The sequence below is a fragment of the Nycticebus coucang genome, chromosome 11 (assembly GCF_027406575.1).
Source record: "Nycticebus coucang isolate mNycCou1 chromosome 11, mNycCou1.pri, whole genome shotgun sequence".
Lineage (NCBI taxonomy): Eukaryota > Metazoa > Chordata > Mammalia > Primates > Lorisidae > Nycticebus > Nycticebus coucang.
The window spans coordinates 79,015,118-79,037,103 of NC_069790.1; the positions used below are offsets into that span (position 1 = coordinate 79,015,118).

At 36.5% G+C, this 21,986-nt stretch overlaps 1 protein-coding gene across 1 annotated transcript in view; it reads right to left on the bottom strand.

Moving 5' to 3' along the window:
• Nucleotides 1-21,986, bottom strand: part of COG5 (component of oligomeric golgi complex 5) — a 332,964-nt gene that overhangs the window by 91,906 nt on the left and 219,072 nt on the right. The window contains exon 12 of the mRNA XM_053554011.1: nt 1,899-2,103. Within this exon, the coding sequence (XP_053409986.1) occupies nt 1,899-2,103 (205 nt within the window). The remainder of the gene's footprint in view (nt 1-1,898; nt 2,104-21,986) is intronic.

Consider the following 21,986-nt stretch of genomic DNA (forward strand, 5'->3'; position numbering starts at 1 on the left):
TTCTATTAGGCTTAATCCAATCTCCTTGTTTCTTATAAGAGTTACTGAGGAGACAATCCAGATTCATTCCATCTTTCCACCCCTATTCTGGCCACTTATTTCGCCAATCACAACTTCTTCTTTTTTTTTTTTTTTTAATTTGGCCGGGGCTGGGTTTGAACCCGCCACCTCCGGCACATGGGACCGGCGCCCGTACCCGCTGAGCCACAGGCGCCGCCCACAACTTCTTCTTTTTATATATTTATATTTATATTTGCCCAGTGCTCAAAAGATCCTCCTGAACAGTTGGGGTTACAGGAACCCAATACTGCCCCTGGGTCTAGGCAGAACTACATGCTGTCTTAAAAAAAAAAAAAAAAAAAAAAACCAAACAATTAAAAGAGAAACAAACAATTATTTTAACAGCACTCACGTATCTATCCAACATTTTCCTTATAAGGTAGGTGATAAGAATCTGCTACTGCTTTCATTAGCCTCGCCATAATCAACATGATTCTAGGGACTGCTGTGCTCTCACCTAACAGGAACAGTGTAGGGATACAGGGCACACCTCCAACAGGAACTTTCCCTAACAAATGTAAACAATGTAACCTAATCGTTTGTAACCTTACATTATTCTGAAATATAAATAAATAAATAAATAAATAAAAAGGTTGTAGTGTTTAAGGAAAGGTGTGAGAGGCAATCACTTGATCTGATGTTCAAATAGAAATTTTAAAATATTATGTTTCAGTTTTGGAGGAAAAGCTGGCTGGGTTGAACTTACTAAGATGGTATACTTGTTTCTAATGCGGCTCTTGAGCCAGATGCAGTGATTCACACCTGTAATCCTAGCACTCTGGGAGGTCCAGGTGGGCGGGCTGCCTGAGCTCAAGAGTTCAAGACCAGCCTGAACCAGAGTAAGACCTCGGTTCTAAAAAATAGCCAGGTGTTGTGGCAGGCGCCTGTAGTCCCACCTACTTGGGAGGCTGACGCAAGAGAATCACTTAAGCCCAAGAGTTTGAGGTTTCTGTGAGCTGTGACTCCATAGGACTCTACCAAGGGTGACAAAGTGAGACTCTGTCTCAAAAAAATAATAATAATAATGTGGCTCTTAAATATGGCTGCATTATTGTACTTTTATGGGGGACAGAAAGGATTTTGGGGGTAGTTTTTACTATACAGTCAGTTCTTCACATCTGTGAGTTCCGTGTCCACAGATTGGACCAAATAGATTGAAAGCCTAGCTAGTCCTACAACAGATGTGTCTGTAGTGAACACATACAGCCTTTTTCTTATCGTTATTCCCTAAACTAAACAGTATAACAAATATTTACATAACATTTACATTTGTATTAGATATTATAGCTAATCTAGAGATGATAAAAGTATAAAAGAGGATGTGGATAGGTTATATCAAACACTAAGCCATTTTATATAAGAACCTTGAGATTCCACACAGATCCTGGAGCTAATCCCTATGGATACTAAGGGATGACTGTGGTCAGCTTTTCCCTAACACACAAAGAACCTACCTTGAATAAGACTTATTTTCCCTAGAGTTTCTGAACATACCAGTTCTGTTTATGCCACATTTATGCCAGCGGCAAATCAATAATGATGGTACCTGATGTTATCACAGGTATACTATTGGTTAAAATATAACGACCACATATTTTCACCTCTTAGCCTTTGACTACTTTAGTGAGTGATATACTTTAAAATTGACTCTAGCAGGAACCAGAATGCTCAACTAAGTGTAAAGTTAAACTTCTTCACTTAGAAGTCCTGCAAAGTCTTTTAAGGTATAAAAATAATAATCATTACAAATATTTAGAAACTTGACACATTCCCAATTTCTAATTAAAAGACAAAAGTCCATAATATGCCAACAAACAGGTAAAATTAAATAAACATACTCATAATCTGGCTTTTTGGGTAGGAATATATTTTGTGTATCATCTTCTATGTGTTGTAGGTCAACAAAGAGGTCTGGAGTTCCACTTGCATTAAAATTCCCTTGTATATTTTGACTGTATTGTTGAAGACGTTTCCATAAGTCATTATAGAGACGTGATAATTTAGGGTATTCACCTTCAAATGCCTGTTTCAGAAACATAGATGCTGTCAAACAAAACAAGAACATGGATTAATAAATAATAAAATAGAATACAGTAAAGAAATGTTTCTTTTGCATATAAAGATATTATAAATAGTCCATATTATAGGATAAACCAAGACATGTTCCATTGAGGCCTTTTAAAATAATGCTAGTAACAGTAATTTTTCTCTTGACTATTCACTGCATTTGATATGTAGATCATATATTTTTGAAATTTACTCTATATTAAAAATTAGAAAACCCTACAATTATAATTGAAGATTTCAATTCTCTCCCTCAATAATTGACAAAAACAAACATATGGAGAATCAGGATATAAAAAATAGCACTACCACCCAATTGACTTAAATTACATTTGTATAATACTTAACCCAAAGCAGGAAATACACATTCTTTTTTAGGGCACATGAAATATTTTCCAAGATCAAAAATATTTGGTTCCATAAAACATGTCTGAATAAATTCAAAACTTCGAATCATACATAGCATGTTTTCTTTTTTAATTTTTTTTTTGTAGAGACAGAGTCTCACCTTACCGCCTTCAGTAGAGTGCCATGATGTACACAGGACTCACAGCAACCTCTAGCTCTTGGGCTTCCGCGATTCTCCTGCCTCAGCCTCCCAAGCAGCTGGGATTACAGGCGCCCGCCACAATGCCCGGCTATTTTTTGGTTGCAGTTCAGCCGGGGCTGGGTTTGAACCCGCCACCCTCGGTATATGGGGCTGGCACCTTACTCACTGAGCCACAGGCACCACCCCATAGCATGTTTTCTAATCTAAATAGTTTTAGGTTACAAATCGTTAGCAAAAAGCTATCTGGAAAACTCAAAGTTCCAAGTCAAATACTTGGAACTAAAAAAATGCTTCTATGGGTCAAATAATCCCATGGGTCAAAAAAGAAACCAAAAGGGAAATTAGAAAGTATTGTGTACTGAATGAAAATTTTAACAAAACATAACAAAATCTGTGGGATATCACGGAAGGAGTACTTGAGGAAATTTAGATAAATACTTATGTTTGAAAAGAAGAAAGCTCTCAAGTCAATGACCTAAGTTCCATTTTAAGAACACAGAAAAAAGAGGCAAATAAAACGCAAAGTAAATAGGAAAAAGAAAATAACAAAGATCTGTACAGGTATCAGTGAAACAGAAAACAGAAACACAATAGAGAAACACTGAAATAAAAACCTGTTTCTTTGAGAAGATGAGTAAAATTGACAAACTTGAGCCAGATGAATCAGGGGAAAAAAGGAGAAACAAATTAGCCATATTAGGAATAAGGGAGGTAATTTCATTAAATATTTCACAATACTCTGCAAATACTAAGAGCATAATAAAGGAATTACGAACATTATGCCAATACACTTGAAATTTTTCATAAAATGGACAAATTCCTTGAAAGACACCAACTACTCAAAAAAGAAATAGATACACTAATAGATATGGCCCTATGTTTTAATTAAAAAATTTCTACAAAGAAAAATTGCTGATCCATATGACTTCAGCAGTGAACAATTTTAAAAAATAATAACAAACTTTATACCAATCTTCAACTTATTACCCTGATACCAAAACCAAGGACAAAAAAGAAAAACAAATAGAAACTATAGAATAAGATCCCTCATGAATATAGATGTAAAAATTATAAAGAAAATGTCAGCAAATCTAGTCCAATAACACATAAAAAGAATAAATCATGATCAAGGGTATTTATCCCAGGAATTCATAGTTGGTTTAACATTTTAAAATCAATCAATATACTCATCATATTAACAAACTAAAAAGAAAAAGCATGTGATCTTTTCAATAGATTAAGAGAAAGCATTTGGAAAATCTAACATTTATTCCTAATAAAAACTTCAGTCAATGTAGAACAGAAAGGAATATCCTTAACTTCACAAAAAGCACCTATGAAAAACTATACCTAATATGATTCTTAACAGAAGAAGAGTTAACAGTTTTGCTTAAAAACAGGCAACAAAACAATGATGTCTGCAGTCATCACTTCTATTTAACGTTGCCTTAGAGGCTCTAGTCAATGGCATAAGATATATATACACTCACACACACACACACATACATAACATTCACATTGAAAAGGGATAGGCGACATAGTCTTTAATGACAGATGAAACATGCTCATCTATGTAGAATCTGATGAAATGCACCATAAAGCTACTAAAAAGTGAATTTAGCAAAGTTGCAGTATCTAAGATCAATGTGCAAAATTCTATCATATGTGTACATGCCCGCAGTGATCAGAAGTTGAAATTTAAAAACCACTTATAATAGCATTAAAAATATAAACTACTTAGAGATATATCTGACAAAATGTAAAAGATCTGCACACTATAAAAACAATGCTGAGATAAATGAAGATGTCCTAAAGGGAAAGAGATAACACATTCATAGAAATATTTGATATTTATTAAATGTAAATTACCTCCAAATTAGTCTATACATTAAACACAATCTCATTTAAAATCAACGAAGGCCCTTTTTTTTTTTTTTTTGTAGGAATTGAAAATATGATCTAAAGGGCGGCACCTGAGGCTCAGTGAGCAGGGCACCGGCCCCATATACCGAGGGTGGCGGGCTCAAACCCAGCCCGGGCCAAACTGCAACAAAAAAAATAGCCGGGCGTTGTGGTGGGCGCCTGTAGTCCCAGCCGCTCGGGAGGCTGAGGCAAGGGAATCACCTAAGCCCAAGAGATGGAGGTTGCTGTGAGCTGTGTGATGCCATGGCACTCTACCGAGGGCAATAAAGTGAAACTCTGTCTCTACAAAAAAAAAAAAAAAAAAGAAAGAAAATATGATCTAAAATTCATAGGAAAATGTAACGAACTTAGGAGAGCCAAAGTAACTTTGAAAAAGAACAAAACTGGAAGACCAATACTACCTAATTTCAAGACTTGTAAAAGTATAGTAATCAAAACATTGGTATTGTGTAAAGATAGATACATTGATTAACAGCACATTATAAAGAGCCCAAAAATATTCTGCCAATGAATATTAGAGAAACTGAATTTTGACAAAGGTCAGAAGCAATTTAGTGGACAGAGGGTACATGTCAAGAAATTGTACTACAATAATGCATATCTAAATGCATAAAAAGGCCTTTAATCCATACCTTGCACCTTATATAAAAATTAATTCAAAAGAATAAAATATTTTTATTTATTTTTTTTTCTTGAGAGAGTCTCACTCTGTCACCCTGGATAGAGTACCATGGCTTCATAGCTCATAGCAACCTCAAACTCTTGGGCTCAAGCGATACTCTTGCCTCAGCCTTCTAAGCAGCTGGGTCTATAGGCACCTACCACAATACCCAGCTAGTTTTTCTATTTTTAGTAGAGACAGAGTCTCACTCTTGCTCAGGAAACTTCTGCGCTCAGGCAATCTGCCCACCCAGAATGCTAGGATTATAGGTATGAGCCATCATGCCTGGTCAAGAATCAAATCTTCTAAAAGAAAACATATGAAGAAACTTTTCTTTCCTTGTTTTAGACATGATATAAAACCAAAAATATGACCCCTAAAAGAATAAATTGATAGGCAGGATATCATCTAAATTAAAAGTATTTTCTCTTCAAGACACTTCTAAGAGAATGAAAAGACAAGCCCCAAAGAGGGAAAATGAATTTCCCATTTATCTAATGAAAACATTTACCTAGAATATATAAAAAAAAAACCTCTCAAATCTCAATAATAAGAAAACAACCTAAATTTAAAAAATGGAAACTTTATCAAAGAAGGTATATGAGTGGCAAATAAGCACATGAAAAAACACTCAACATCTTTAGTTAATAAGAAAATGCAAACCAAAACCACAATGAGATGCAACTGTGTAATTATTCAAATGGCTAAAATTAAAAAGAGCGACTATATGAAATGTCAGTGAGGTTAGGGCAGATAGAATTCTTATACACTGTCTAGGGAAAGGAAAAATTATATACTCATTTTGTAAGAGTTTAGCATTTCCTTAAAATATTAAATATATACCTACCATGTGGTTAAACCATTCTATTCTCAAATATTTATATAATAAAAAGAATAGTATTTGTCCGGCCGGGCCTAGTGGCTCACGCCTGTAGTCCCAGTGCTGTGGGAGGCCGAGGTGGGTGGATTGTCTGAGCTCAGAGGTTCAAGACCTGTATGTAACAGCATGTGAGCCAGAGTAAGACCCCATCTCTACTAACATCAAGAACACCGCCAGAGGAAGACAAAAAAGAGTACTTCAAATAAAGAAGAATGAACAAGGAAGTTGAAATTAAAAATAAAAAAAAAAAAAGAATAGTATTTGCCCATATAAAGACTTGTTAACAACATTCAAAGCACCTTTATTGGCAATAGCAAAAAACTGGCAATAACCCAAAATCCATCAACAGGCCAATATATAAACAAACTATAATATATCAATATAATGGACTAGCACTCAGCAACAAAACCACATTATAATATGAATGAATCTTGATAAAATGCTGCATGAAAGAAGCCAAACAAATAAGAATATATAACACATGTTACATCGTTGAGTTTATACAGAATTCTAGGAGATACAACCTTTTTTTTTGGCCGGGGCTGGGTTTGAACCCACCACCTCCGGCATATGGGACCGGCGCCCTACTCCTTCAGCCACAGGCACTGCCCAGGAGATACAAACTTTTTTGTTATACAATGACAAAAAGAAGAAGAGTATTTGCCTAGGGATGGGGTACGGGGATGGTGGGGAGAGTGATTACGAAATGGTACAAGGAAACTTTGGGGGGTAATGGATATGCTAATTGATCGTGGCTGTTGTGATTGTTTCATGGATATGCTAATAAGTCAAAACATCAAATTATATACTTCAAATATGTGCTGCTTATTCTATACCACTTATATACCAGTGAAGCTATTTTAAAAAGAAATCTCAGAATTTCTTTGACTTCCCTGTTCTTCTGATGAAGAAGCAGCCTACCATGGCCCCCATTATTGCTGGGCCTGCCAATAATGTAAAGCCCTGGTTGCTCTTGGTATTTGTAGCAAGCAACCAGGTAATATCTTCCTGCAGACAGCAGACATGCTTATTGTTCACTTGACAAGTAGTAGTTTCTCCAAGCTCAAGACTCCTTACCTGTGATGCAAACTCCTAGCATCCATATCGTCCACGTGGGCCCATGTCTTGACATCCAATGCATGGGGAGCCAACAGACAATATGCTGACACTTATGTTTCTTGCTGTGCTGTGATTAATAAAGTTCCTTTTCTCTAATCCGGGAGTCGCGTGTCTTCTGGCAATATTCATAAATTTATGGCAGGTCGGACTTTTTAAAGTAAGATAAAATCTCTGATCCATCAGAGTTCTTGAACTCCCCCAATCAAAATATTCCTTTGATATTCTCTCCCAACAATCTATTCTTTAATTTCCTCGTATTTATCACAATTTCTAAACTTATTTGTTTGAAATATGTTTCTCCTACTTGACTGTAAACTTCATGAAGACAAAGACAATGCCTGGTTTCTCAAAGTACACTTTTGCACCTAGCCTATTGCCTGGAATAGTGGAAATTAAGTAAATATTTCTTGAATAATAGAATGAAGCAAGTTTTGTTATTGAATAGGTGATATCACTTTTTTTGAAATCTTATCTATATAAAACAAATCATAGTTGAGATTTTTAGATAGTCAAAGTTTGCCCATATCATCTCAGTAAATGTGATTAACTGTAAACTACTTAAGTCAAATTTATTTATTTATTTATTTGAGACAGAGTCTCACTCTTTCACCCTGGGTACAGTGCTATGGTGTCATCATAGCTCACAGAAACCTCAAACTCCTGGGCGCAAGCAATCCTTCTTGCCTCAGCCTCCCAAGTAGCTGGGACTTACCAGCCTGTGCCACCACACTTGGCTAGTTTTTCTACTTTTTTAGTAGAGATAGGGTCTTGCTCTTGCTCAGATTGTTCTCAAACTTCTGAGCTCAAGAACCCCACCTGCCTTGGCCTCCCAAAGTTCTAGGATTATAGATGTGAGCCACTGTGCCTGGCCCCAACTACATTTAAAGCTTACAAATAAATACTGCATATTTAAATCTTGAAGCTAAGCTCTACCTAAATTTCTCTAAAAGTATTTGCATTACTTACTCAATTTGATCATAATAATTTATTTTATAAATATTTATATGACACCCATTGTACATCTTAATCTAACAAATCATTTATAGGCAGAAAATTATAGATTGTTAATTTCCAGTTACTTGAGAATTTGTTATTCAGATTATCCTCTTGTGCAAACTATTTTTCTTTTTAAATTAATCACTAGTGATTACAACATAGGCATGTACATGGAGATAAAATTCATATTAAACAATTACTATTAAAATAATATTTTATAAATTAAAAGATAATCCTATGTAAATTTCTTGCCAGGTAGTAGGTCTGGGAGAAAAACCCTCTGACTAAGAAAGTCTGCCTTTGATTTTATTTCACTATCTCTGTCTTCTTGAATTCACTGCAGTAAGAATGAACCGCTGTAGCTTCAAAAATTTATAGGCTAAGACCCATGCCAGACCTTGACCTAATTCACGTAGAGATGAAAGGATATAAATAGTCCGGTGTGCTCATTTTCTTTTTTCTCACCTTCTCTGTTGCAGTACCTTTTACTTTCTTCCTAGAACTGAATGAACACTGTAAGTTGTTACTAGTTTGTGTTGACGACCTATCCTTCTTACCTTTAAAATGTAAGTTAAATTAGAGTGGAGATACTAAGTAGTATTTGACTTACTTATCTTTGTATCTATTTACATTAACAGTAGGCATTGACTTATTGAATTGAAAGTAGAATAAAGAGGGATTTGTAATTAAGTCATTTCCCCAGATTCTAATAGCTTTGTCTTAATTGCCTCATTACCTCTAGATTCCTGGTTGAAGGGTTCAGAGGAAAGCCGAATGTCAGCCTCATTCCAGAGCTATAGCACTCATAGCTCTTGCCTTAGTCATGCCTAAACCTCAGCCTGCATGATGCTTCTGCTCCTGCATCTTCCAGTGGAAGAACTAAACGCTTCACCTCTAGGCCACTGACCTAGATCTGGCAAGAACTGGCAGCATTTCTTAAAACTCCCACCAACCTTCAGGTGCCCAAATAGCAGGCAGTGCCAAATCTACCTGAAAGGGTTTGCTGACCATCTATTACATGCCAAGTACGATTGTAAATGCTGGAAAAGCAGCAGTGAACAAAATAGGCACGTACCTATCCATATGGAACTTATACTCTGGTGAAGAAGGATAATAAGCAAATCACTATGTAACACAACATGAGGAAATGCTAAGTGCTTTGAAGAAAAGTGAAGCAAGGTTAGAGAACAGATAGGGATCAAAAGGACCTCTGAATGAAGCAAGAACATGAGCCATCTAGAGTTTGAAGAAAGAAATGATTCAGCTGGAAAAACAGCAAATACAAAGGAATTGGAGTGAATTATCCTAGTAGATGCTATTGGTCATAACTTGCATGTACTTTGGAGGACTTAGCCTGAGAGAGTCAACTTTCATAGCCAGGTTAGGTCTCTCCTTTGTTGGTAGATTGCTACCTACTTGTAGCTGATTCCTTTTCCTAACTGGGGTCCAGTTTCCAATAAACTGTCAAGCCGTGCACCTAAATCACCCAGGCTATGAACATAAAGGAAGCTAGTTATCTACGGACTTCAGGAAGTCTTGGAATTACTTCGTTTCAAAATTGTATTAGTTATCTATTGCCATGAAATAAATTACCATAAACGTAAGTGCATACTTTAATGACATTTTCTTTTTTTTAAATATATCCATACGATGCGATATTTATTCAGCCATAAAAAGGAATGATGTAATGACACATGTTACAACACAGATGAATTTTGAAAACACTATGCTAAGTGAAAGAAGACAAACACATAAGGCCACATATTATATGATTCCATGTACCTGTGCAGGTAATCCATAACTGGGCAAATTCACAGAGACAGATTTTTTTTTTTTTTTTTAAGACAGTCTTACTTTGTTGCCCTCAGTGGAGTGTCCTGGCAACACAACACTCGGCTAGTTCTTGCTCACGCCGGTCTCGAACCTGTGAGCTTAGGCAATCCATCCACCTCAGCCTCCCAAAGTGCTAGGATTATAGACATGAACCACTGAGAAAGTAGATTAAATTTCCAGGGGTGGGGAAAGGGGGCGATGGGTTACAACTAATGGATTTGAGGCTTCTTGTTGGAAGTGATGAAAACATTTTGGAATTATACAGTGGAGATGGTGGTGCAACTGGTGGCTATCCAAAAATCCTCTAAATGGTATACTCTATAAGGGCAAATTCTATCTCAAAAAAGGAGAATATACTATTGCTAAAAGCCACTTTCTCTATGCTAATACTTAATATATAATGTCTTAACTAAATGACATAATATTAGATATGATCTTTGCAACCTTCTTTTTCAGTCACCTTTCCATTTCTGTAAGTTTTCATTTCTAACACTCAATCCATATTTAAATTTCCCCTTTTGTTCAAAAAACGTTCTTCACAGCTAGTTTTTCCTCATCGATATCCAATCCAGGACCCACACGTTACATCTTGTGCTGATATCCCGTTAGTCTCTTTGAACAAAGCACAGTCTTTTTTCCATTAGTTTGACCTATTGAAGAGGCCAGGTCAGTTATCTTGCAGAATATCCTACCCTCTGGATTTGTCTGGTTGCTTCCTTATAGTATCGTGAAATTCGTTCCTCCATTTCCTGTTTTTCACAGGAGATAATGTGCACAAATAAAAGCTACATCTGAACTGCATGTTCAAGTTAAATATCTTTGGCTAGAACATGCCATAAGCTATATTGTATGCTCCGTGGAGTTACACCAGAGGAAGCATCACATATGGTTGACTGATGACCCTCAGATATGAAGGTGCTGACAGCTTGACACTTTGATTGCATGGTTTCTTTCTCTCCTTGTCACAGGAAAGCTATCTGTGATGTGTTGCTTTAGCATTATACTAGTATCTACTTCACCAATAGCCATTTACTAAACGGTTTTTTAACACCAGTTGAAAATTTTTGCCTAACTCAACAATTTCACTGGGGCTTCCAAAAAATTGCTTTCCTTATTGTATTATTTCTTCTGTATTTATTTGCTGGCATTCTTCTGTGGCAGAACTTTTCCTCATCAGCTGGGGCTATCTGTTTACACTGAAATCAGTTCCTACTAGAAAAAAAAGGATAAATGCTTAATTCCTTTCATTTAGTTACATGTTTGCAGGTTTTTTTTTTTTTTTCTGCTCTTAGTATAAGGTTCACCAACCAAAATCTTCCCTTCTTTCTGCTTTTTGTGGATCTTGCTTTTGACAGGGTGGCAGTCTGCCCTCAAATTCTTGGTGTGCTCTTGGCTGAAGAATGAGCAGATACACCAAAGTGTCAAGTCCAGCCTCCTGGTTCTCTGGCTCCGTAGGAGGGAAAGTCACCACCAAGGCCAACAGGACAGAGTGACCACAGGAACAATCTCATGCAAGCATCTCTTTATTAAGAAATGGAATGAGTCTGTCTCTGGAAGTGGGGACACACAGACTGACTGACTCACTCCCTTACTCCCTATCCTTTAATGGTCCAGGCCAGAATAGGACTCTCAGGAGGTGTAGGATGTTACTAAATGATTGACAGGTATCCTCAATTCCATCTGCATAAATCCCGCTCCAAAAGTAACAACAAACATTTTCATCTCATAATTTCCATGAACTGGGAACCCAGGCATGCTTTAGCTGGGTCCTCTGCTTCAGAATCTTTCACAAGGCTATCATTATGGTGTTTGCAGTGGGTAGAGTCTCATCTAAAGGTTCAACTGGGGAAAAGATCTGATCCAAGCTCTTCCAAGCCTGAGGTTGTCAGCAGGCCTCAGTTCCTGGCTTGCTGTTGACTACAAACCGACCTTGTCAAGTGGACCTCTACAACACTGCTACTTGTTTCATCAAAACATGCAAGCCAAGAAGGCAACAGAGAGAGCCTACTAGCAAGGTGGAGCTTAAAATCTTATGCACGCTAACCACAGGAGGGACACCCCCTTTGTATGTACTACAGGTTAGAAGCAAGTTCTGCCTGCACTGAAGAAGAGATTGCACAAGGGTACAAATACTGGAAGACAGATGCCATTGGGAGTCATCTTAGAATCTGCCCATCACAGTAAATTAATAACCCTTCATTCTCATCAATGCAAACTATATAAAAGTCAAATGTTGAGGGCCATAGTCTTATAAACAGCTACTTTTCAAATAGGTAATACCAATATGCCAGAGACTATATTACTCCTCCTGATATAAAACAATGACAAAATCAAATCAATTTTACAATTACATTTGTCCAAAGTATTATTAGAAAAAAATCCCAATTACACTATAAAAATAGTTCAGACTTAAAATAAGAGTACCAGAATAAAACACAGGTAAGTCAATTGCCCCAAGTTAATGAATTTTGCTTATTACTCTTCCCGCTTTAATCACTGACATGGTCATAACATTTCCTTCTAAGTTCTGGACATCTATAGTCCAAGAAATATAGTAAAAACAAATAAAAATTTACACGAGCAAAAGCTAATTATAATGTTTTGAGAATAAATCTTGTGGTTTAACATTCCTTACTTACTATAACTTAATAAAACTAAAACTAGGATAGAAACAAAATAGACTTTTTTTTTTTTTTTTTTTTTTTTGGCCGGGGCTGGGTTTGAACCCACCACCTCCGGCATATGGGACCGGTGCCCTACTCGAGCCACAGGCGCCGCCCCAAAATAGACCTTTTTAAAACTCAGAGAAATCACATTTAAGATTAATGGATTTTTTTTTTTTAAAAGACAGAGTCTCACTTTGTTGTCATGGGTAGAGGGCCGAGGTGTCATCATAGCTTACGGCAATCTCAAATCCTGGGCTCAAATGATTCCCTTGCCTCAGCCTCCGGAGTAGCTGGGATTACAGGCATTTGCCACAACGCACAGCTAGTTTTTCTATCTTTAGTAGAGACAGGGTCTCAATCTTGCTCCAGCTGATCTCAAACTGGTGAGTTCAAGCTATCCACCCATCTTGGCTTCTTAGAGTGCTAGGATTATAGGCGTGCACCAAGATTAATGGATATTAAAATGCACTTTATACCACAATCCTTCCCACATTCCTAGTCTCTTCCCATCTTCCAACTCAATCAACTTCAATCCATTCATGACATGAAGATGACCACCTTCCCTATCTCACAGAAAAAAATAAAGGTTGCTAGAAAGGAATCCTTTAAGTTTTCTACACTCCACTCCCATGTTCTAATTGTCAACTTTCTTGACATAGCACATGTCCATTCTATACAAAACAAATTCCTCAACTTCTGCCTTCCACTCCATATTTCCTTTAACGCTACTATTCTCTTCTGTATTTTTAGCTTCCTATTTTCTCCTGGCTCCCTTCTAAGATCAACAACAAAAAAAATGCCTGCACATACTTTCTCATCATTTTTAAACCCCCAAATATAAATAATATGGCAACACCCTCCCCCTTGACCCTACAAACGGTTCACTGGAAGCCACTGTCCTGTTGCGCTTTGTGTAACAGTCTATACACATTTCCTTATCTCTTCCAGCCTGCTAGACTTTCAGCTGCTCTAAGGCAGCTGAAACTATTCTGGTAACAGTCTTAATATCATTCCACTTGCCGAAAACAGTGGGTACTTTCCTGCTCTCCTTTCATTTGATCTCTGTTGATCATTTGCTCCCTTGAGAGCTACTCTCCATGACCACATTCTCTCCTGGGTTTTCCACTTCTCTGATTTTTTGCCTATTCTTCTGTGTTGACTTATTTTGTCTGCCTTAAATGCTTTCCTTGAAATTTTAAAAATACTGTTATAGATTTCAAACATGTAATGTACAGAGAATAGCACAATTAACCTTTTAGTATCCATCAGTTAGTTTCAGCACTTATTAATTCACTCTTTTTTTATCTGTATCCCTGGCTAATCCCTTCCATCACTAGCAGTTATTTTGAAACAAATACTAAACAGTCGATCATTTCACCCATAAATATTCAGCAAATTATCTCCAATAGGAATAATTTTCTTAAAAAAATAAACCACAATTTTCTTATCTACTTTACAAAATTAACAGTGACCACATTTGCCTGATTGGCTTAGGACTTTTTTAAAGGTGTATTTGATTTAGTATCCATAAACAGTCCACATATTGTAATTAGCTGATAAATCATCAAGCCTAATCTACAATTCCTTCTTTGATTTCATTTTATTATGTAAGGTCATTTGTCCTACAGATTCCCTTAGTCTGAATTTTGCTGATTGCACCGTCTGATCCCCATATTTCCTATAAATTGCTGGTTGCAAATAAAATAGTTCTTTTCACTTTGAAATAACTTACAAAGCCTTATGTTTAGGTCTCACACTCTAAGACTCTAATGCAGTTACAGTCTAGGCTCTAGGATTTTTAAACTGTCCAAGTAATTCTAAAGTGCAACCAAGTTGAAGATCACTGACACGGGCAAGAATTTGATCAGATTCCAGGTTTTATACTTTTTGCCAAAACGACTGCATATGTAGTCACCGAATCTGTGTACTGTATTAAATGAAATTAGCAGATATTAATAAATCATCCATACATTCACTAAATCTTTTGTGATTATAAAATGAAGAGATTCTAACGTACTTTTCACATTTATTGGAGGTGATAAAAATTTTTCTCATCAATTACTTGGTTTCTCTGAGGTATCATTTGTTCAGGAAAAGCAGAAAAATTTTTGATAGCATTCGCTTTCTAGTTTTCAAAGTTCCATAACAGCACCAACAGAAACCAGTAAATATTTCTTTGTGTCATCATGAACTCACGGATTTAGACATTGTGATGGGTTGCAATCTCCTGCAATTGTTATCCTTCCTGATGCTAAAATTATTCCATCTATGGTAAACACCCATTCAAATTGTTTCCTGACTCCTTTCAACAGAACCCTAGTAGTCTTTGATACCTTCCTTGCTTTCTAGCATAAAGGGTTACAGAATTATCCTGTACATTTCCTGCCCCAAACCTGGAATTAGCCATTTCTTCAAGAAATCTTGGTATCTTTTATTTATTTATTTATTTATTTATTTATTTATTTATTTATTTATTACACAGAGCCTCAAGCTGTCGCCCTGGGTAGAGTGCCGTGGCATCATAGCTCACAGCAACCTCAAAATCTTGGGCTCGAGCGAGTCTCCTGTCTCTGCCTCCCAAGTAGCTGGGACTACAGGCGCCTGCCACAACGCCCGGCTATTTTTTGATTGCAGCCGTCATTGTTGTTTGGCGGGCCTGGGCTGGATTCGAACCTGCCAGCTCAGGTGTATGTGGCTGGCACCTTAGCCGCTTGAGCCACAGGTGCCAAGCCTCTTGGTATCTTTTAATGGGAAATCATGTTTAAAAGACAACATGAGTGTTAGAGGAGTTCAGTACTACTGCACTAGCCATTATTTCTGGGCCTTTTCAGTGGCCTACCTATGAAATGTATATAAAACAAATTATATTTTTTAAAGAAAGAAAAACATCATCAGTTCACTTTGATCTCACCCACTTTATATCTCCTTTCATGCTGAAAATCCTGATTCACTATGATATCAATGTTATTTATTAGTCATTCACTTTATCTCATACCATACACACAAAAGTCTAAAAATATTACTACTAATACTACCATCAATATCTTGATCATTAAAAAGTTTTTGGGTTTGGGGGCCAGTTCTTGCTGTCCTTCAGGTACATCCCATAGGGATGCAGAAACAAATCACTGAGTTGAAAAGCAAAGGAGTCAAAAGAGTAAGTGAAGAAAAGAACAAAAGAGTTCCTCTCTGTGTGGTTATGCCACACATTTCCATTCAATTATTTTGTTTTTACTTTTGAGTTTTGGGGATTTTTTTCTTTCATTTGAATTGTTTTATAATTATATAAAATATTCATATGGCTTCAAACTTAAATCTACACAACAAAAAATATTCAAAAAACCTTTTTTATCTGTTTCCTCCAATGTAGTCTTCATACTCATCTACTATCCCTAGTTTTAGTAACTATTTTGCTGAATTTTATTGTTTATTCTTCAATTAAAAAAAAAACAAGCAAAATTGTACATGTATGTCATCCTCTTTCTCAGGTAAACAAAAGCACACTATCTTTTTTTTTTTTTTTTTGAGACAGAGTCTCCCTCCGTTGCCAGGGCCAAAGAGCACTGCTGTCATCATAGCTCCCTATAACCACAAACTCCTGGAGTCATATCCTTCTTGCCTCAGCCCCCCAAGTAGCTAGGAATATAGGCGTGCACCACTATGCCTAGATAATTTGGTTTTTTATTTTTAAGTTTTTGTAGAGACAGGGTCTCCATATTGTCCTGGCTGGTCTCAAATTCCTGGCCTCAAGCAACCCTCCTGCCTTGGCCTTCTAAAATCCTAGAATTACAGGCTTTGTCTACGCATATTTATATACTTTTTAAAACTTAACATACTTGTTTCTTGATGACTGCTCCATAGTACTATAAAAAGATATTCTTCATTCCCTTTTTTTCTCACTTATTTTTATGGCTTCATGACATTCCATCCTACAGATGTACCACAGTTTAATCCTCTAGTAATAAACATTTGGGTTATTTCCATTTTTTGTTATTAAACATAATGATGCAAGGAATAGCCCTGAGACCGTGTCTTTTCATATTTTTGCCAGTGCATCTACAATTTAGATCTTTAGGATTAGAATTGGGGGCGGCGCCTGTGGCTCAATGGAGTAGGGCGCCAGCCCCATATGCTGGGGGTGGTGGGTTCGAACCCAGCCCTGGCCAAAAAATAAAAAATAAAAATAAATAATAATAATAGAATTAGAATTGGTGTGTAAAAGAATAAATGCTTATATATTTTTGTTAGGAACTCACAAACTCCCCTCCATAAGGTTTGTATGGTAATTAACAATATGTGAGAATGTTTCTCTGCAAGCTCACTAATAGAGCATGTTATCAAATTTTCTTTTTCTTTTTGCTAATTTGACAGATGAAAAATGATGTCTCTCTGTACTTGTATTCTGCATTTCTCTATTTTTAGGTGATTTTGAGTATTTTTTCCCAAATTTTTAAGAGATATCCATATTTTTCCCACATAGGGTTGTTGGCTTTTTTCCTCTTATTTTTAGAAGCTTTTTACATACTAGGGATACTAGTATATTTATATTTAATGTAAATTATAAATTTTTCTTCTAGTTTTTCTTTTGTCTTTTTATTGTGCTTAATTTTTTTTCACCATTGCCTCTCAATATTGAATTAGTTAGAAAAGTTTTCCCCATTCCTAGCCTATTCACTTATCTCTTCTCCCAGCACTTGTATGGTTTCATATTTTAATTTGAATTGTCTGATCCACTTGGTATTTACCCAGATATATAGAGTAAACTGGAGATTTATTCTGTGAATCCTTTTTATCTCATTTTATTCTTCAACTTTGACCAACATATCTACTTCAATAATGACTGGACTAATTTTCATTCAACAAATCTTCATGGAGCATTAAATATTGTAGTCACATGTCTTTTACCTCAATTAAATTGCTTTGGATTCTATAGCTGATGATACGAAAACGTTCACTACAAACAAGTATAAGTAAACTAAAAATTACTTAATAACTTACCATCCTATGGAAATCATCATAACATTTTTGCAACCATCTTTTCATGTCCCTATTTAACATGTACACATATTTGTTTTCTAATTTTTAGAAGGACCCTTTTTAACTTATAAGGACTTATTACTTTTTTAATAAAGAGTATTTTGATTTTTACAGATTGTTTCCTCTTCAGATTTCCTCCTAATTCATAACGCTTAAATATTAAATATTTAATATTAATTTAATTTTATGGTTCTGTCTCAACAGAATGTCTATTATATACTGAGCACTATGCTCCCAGATAGGAATACTACACACAATAGAGGTAGAGAGAGAGACCTTTTCCAGAGCCTGGTCAGAGATAAAGGCAAGCTAGGAGGTGAGCTATTACAATGTAGCAGGATAAATGATGGAATCAGGGATATTCAGAGTTCTCTAAGGCCAAGGATGGTGGTTCACGCCTATAATCCTAGAACTCTGGACAGCCAAGGCAGGGGGATCCCTTGAACTCCAGAGCTCGAGATCAGCCTGAGCAAGAGGGAAACCCCTCCCCCCACTTTGTAGGAAAAATAGAAAAATAAGCCAAGTGTCATGGTGGGCACCTGTAGTCCCAGCTAATCAGGAGGCTGAGATAGGAATATCACTTGAACACAGGAGTTTGAGGCTGCTGTGAGCTAGGCTGAGGCCAGGGCATTCTAGTCTGGGCAACAGAGTGATACTCTGTCTCAAAAAAAAAAAAAAAAAAAAGTTGTACGGGAGCTGAAAGAAGACATGTAGCTCAGGTTTGGGTGTGTATGATGAGGGAAGAAGGTACCAGGGAACAGTGCGTTTCTAAACTCAGATTGAGAAGAAAAATGTGAGTTATATAGACGAAGGGGAGGATATAGATAGTGTTTCAGGTGTTCTTTTTTTTAACACTACAAAGAAAGAGGGTAATTCATTCAAGAATTCAGGCTTAAGTACAGAAATGAAAAACTAGAAAGAAAAATAATGAGTGCTGTATAAATAGGAAGGGACCAGAAAAGTCATGTTTGGATTACACCTTGAGAGTAATGGAGGAAGAAGAGCAGAGGCCAAACAGTTCTCTCCTTTAACAACTAAAGAAGCCACATATACTTTTAAAAATTCAAGCTTGGGGGCGGCGCCTGTGGCTCAGTCGGTGAGGCGCCGGCCCCATATACCGAGGGTGGCGAGTTCAAACCCGACCCTGGCCAAACTGCAACCAAAAAATGGCCGGGCATTGTGACGGGTGCCTGTAGTCCCAGCTACTGGGGAGGCTGGGGCAGGAGAATCGCTTGAGCCCAGGAGTTGGAGGTTGCTGTGAGCTGTGTGAGGCCACAGCACTCTACCGAGGGCCAGAAAGTGAGACTCTGTCTCTACAAAAAAAAATTCAAGCTTGGCCCAAGCAGAGGACCTTTGCTGGGGAAGGGGAAAACTAGGAAAGCTTTTAGAAGTTCATGAGACTAGAGTAAAAATTTGAAAACTTAAGGAATCTCAACCTGGATTTCCCAGGAAACATTTCCTGAATTCTAGGACTGCAAGGAAAGGTGAGGAACTAGGTCCGAAATTACAAAATGTGGAGTGAAAATGTCTCCATATTTGTGATGATGAGGAACAAACAGGCCAAGTCTTTTCTTGAAGACATTCACCAGAGCTAAAGTTTCATGACTAGGAACCTTAAGAGAGCAGAGCTAGATCAACATTCAGGATTGAGGAGGCAAGGCCTTTAAAGACCTTCGTAATTTCAAGTCTGGGAGAAGCAAGCCAAGTAAAAGAGGAGAAGCAACAGTAAACTGAATCGTATTAAAACCAACCTCATCAGTGTAACCTGGCTTATTGTACCCTCAATGAATCCCCAACAATAAAAAAAAAAAAAGAAAACAACAACAACAATAACAACAACAACAAAAAAAACCCAACCTCATCCTAGAGTGAATTGAAATAATCAGCCCAGGGCAGTGCCCGTAGCTCAGTGGGTAGGGCGCTGGTCACATACACCAAGGCTGGTGGGTTCGAACCCTGCCCGGGACAGCTAAACAACGACAACTGCAACAAAAAAAAATAGCTGGGCGTTGTGGTGGGTGCCTGTAGTCCTAGCTATTTGGGAGGCTGAGGCAAGAGAATCACTTAAGCCCAGAGTGCTAGGATTACAGGTGTGAGCCACTATGCCCAGCCTACTTGCTAGATTTTTCCAGCACACTGGAAATTGTTTTTGTTAAGTATTCAGTTTCCATACAAGGACACTGACATCTTTTCTTCCTTGATTTCTTCCCTTTCCTTCCAGTCAACAAGCATTAATTGAAGCCCTACTGTACTTTAAGATCTTCTAGCCACTGAGGACAGTTTGATGACTAAATTAACATTCCTTGTCTTATGGGGCTTACATTCTAGTAGGGCATCAGTCATGATGAGTTAATAAAGACTAATATACCATTATTTGTCATAATTACATATTAGGAACTACGAAGGAAAATAAAGTATGTATTTATTTATGATGAGACATTCTCAGAAAATAATCAGATTACAAAGAAGTGTTATATTTTTATTTCAAAGAGGTCAAAATGGTAATGTTTATTTTGCTTGTTTCTATTGAGACTTAAAAAAATGTGCATTATAACCCAAAAGGTTGATGAATAAACAGTTACTTAGAAAGTACAATAGAAAAATAACAGACCATACATTTAGAAATCTTTTGATCATAACCATTACCCATAAATAATCAAAGCAGCAGACTTCCTAAAGCAGCTATTTTGAATCTTCATGGAGACAAGTTCAAGCCTTTTTCCTTTTGAATAAAGCAATCTTATTGTTTGTCAAACTCCTGGATTATATCTTCTAGAAGACATTTTTTACTGAGCATAAACACATATAATAAGAACATGCTCTTAAGTAGGAAAATTTCCCTTTTGATAAATTCTGCCAAAATATTACTTACTTAGACAATCTGGTACATTGCGTGTAATCCTCAACTCTACAGATGGTTACAACTTCCTTAATATCGCCTGTCTATTCTGTCTCCTACAGCACACTTCAGGGACTGAACGTGCTATAAAAATGGAAGGTGTTTTACAAACAACTTACCTTGGAGTTCTCCCAAAGGAAGTTATTAAAGTAATAAAGCTATACAGAAGCAATAGACTACTCTGAATGCAAAATATTAATGAGATTTTCTGTCTAAAATGTGTATTTCCTTTCATTAACTTCTTTAAGTATACAAAACAGATAGGTCCCATAAGATAAGAACTTAAAAAACATATAGTAAATTTGGCAAATAAGAAGTAGGCCACTGCTTACCTTAATGAGAACAATTTCAATAGAATGATATAAAATAAGCTAGATTATATCAACTTGAGAAATCAAAAGTATGAAAACAAAGACAAGAAATGCAAACTACTCCTTTGAGAAATTTAGATAAAAGGAAGACAGAATTATGTATATGTCTATGTCTTCAAGTTCACTGATTTTTTTCTTCTGAGGGTTAAATCTACTATCAATCTCATTTAGTGAAATAATTCCAGATATTCTATTTTTCATATTTTGAAGTTCCATTTCATTCTCCTTCATACTGTCCATTTATCTCATTATGTTTATGCTATTCTTTAAACAAGTGAGTCATTACAAAACTTTTGAGATACACAAAAATCAAGAAATGTTTAATCTGCACAGATGAAAATAAATGAAGCAATCCCAGCAACATTGATAAACCGAGCAAGTTGAAACTTGCACGGGGAATTAGAAGGAAGCTATAGACAGTTTCTTGGAAGGAAAATAATGGACCATAACACAGTCTGTCTAAAAAAGTTCATAGTGATTTACGTACTTGAGCATACTTATAATTTTTGTAAGGAATTTTGTAAGGAATTTTTAAATTCCTGGTCTGCTTATTCCATTGATTCTTTAGCTTCTGTGTTTGTTTCTCCTGGTCAGGTTTCACTACTTCTTCTCATGTCTACTCATTTTAATTGGATGCTGGTTAAGTGATTTTACACTGTTGAGTGCCAGATTTTCTTGTATTCTTTTAAAGACTTTTGGACTTGACTTAGCAAAAACAATAGGTTCTATATTGAGTCACATTTTGTTTGTGTGTTCCTATTTGGAAATTGCCAGGTAGAAAGACTAATTTAGTGCCCAATTTCCTTTTATCAGGGATCACAGTCCCATGCTGCCTGCTATTCAATGCCTGAAAACAGCAAATATACCACTTTATTCAGTATAATAATTTACAATGGGAGATCATTTTGTGTAGCAGTTACCTTTCCA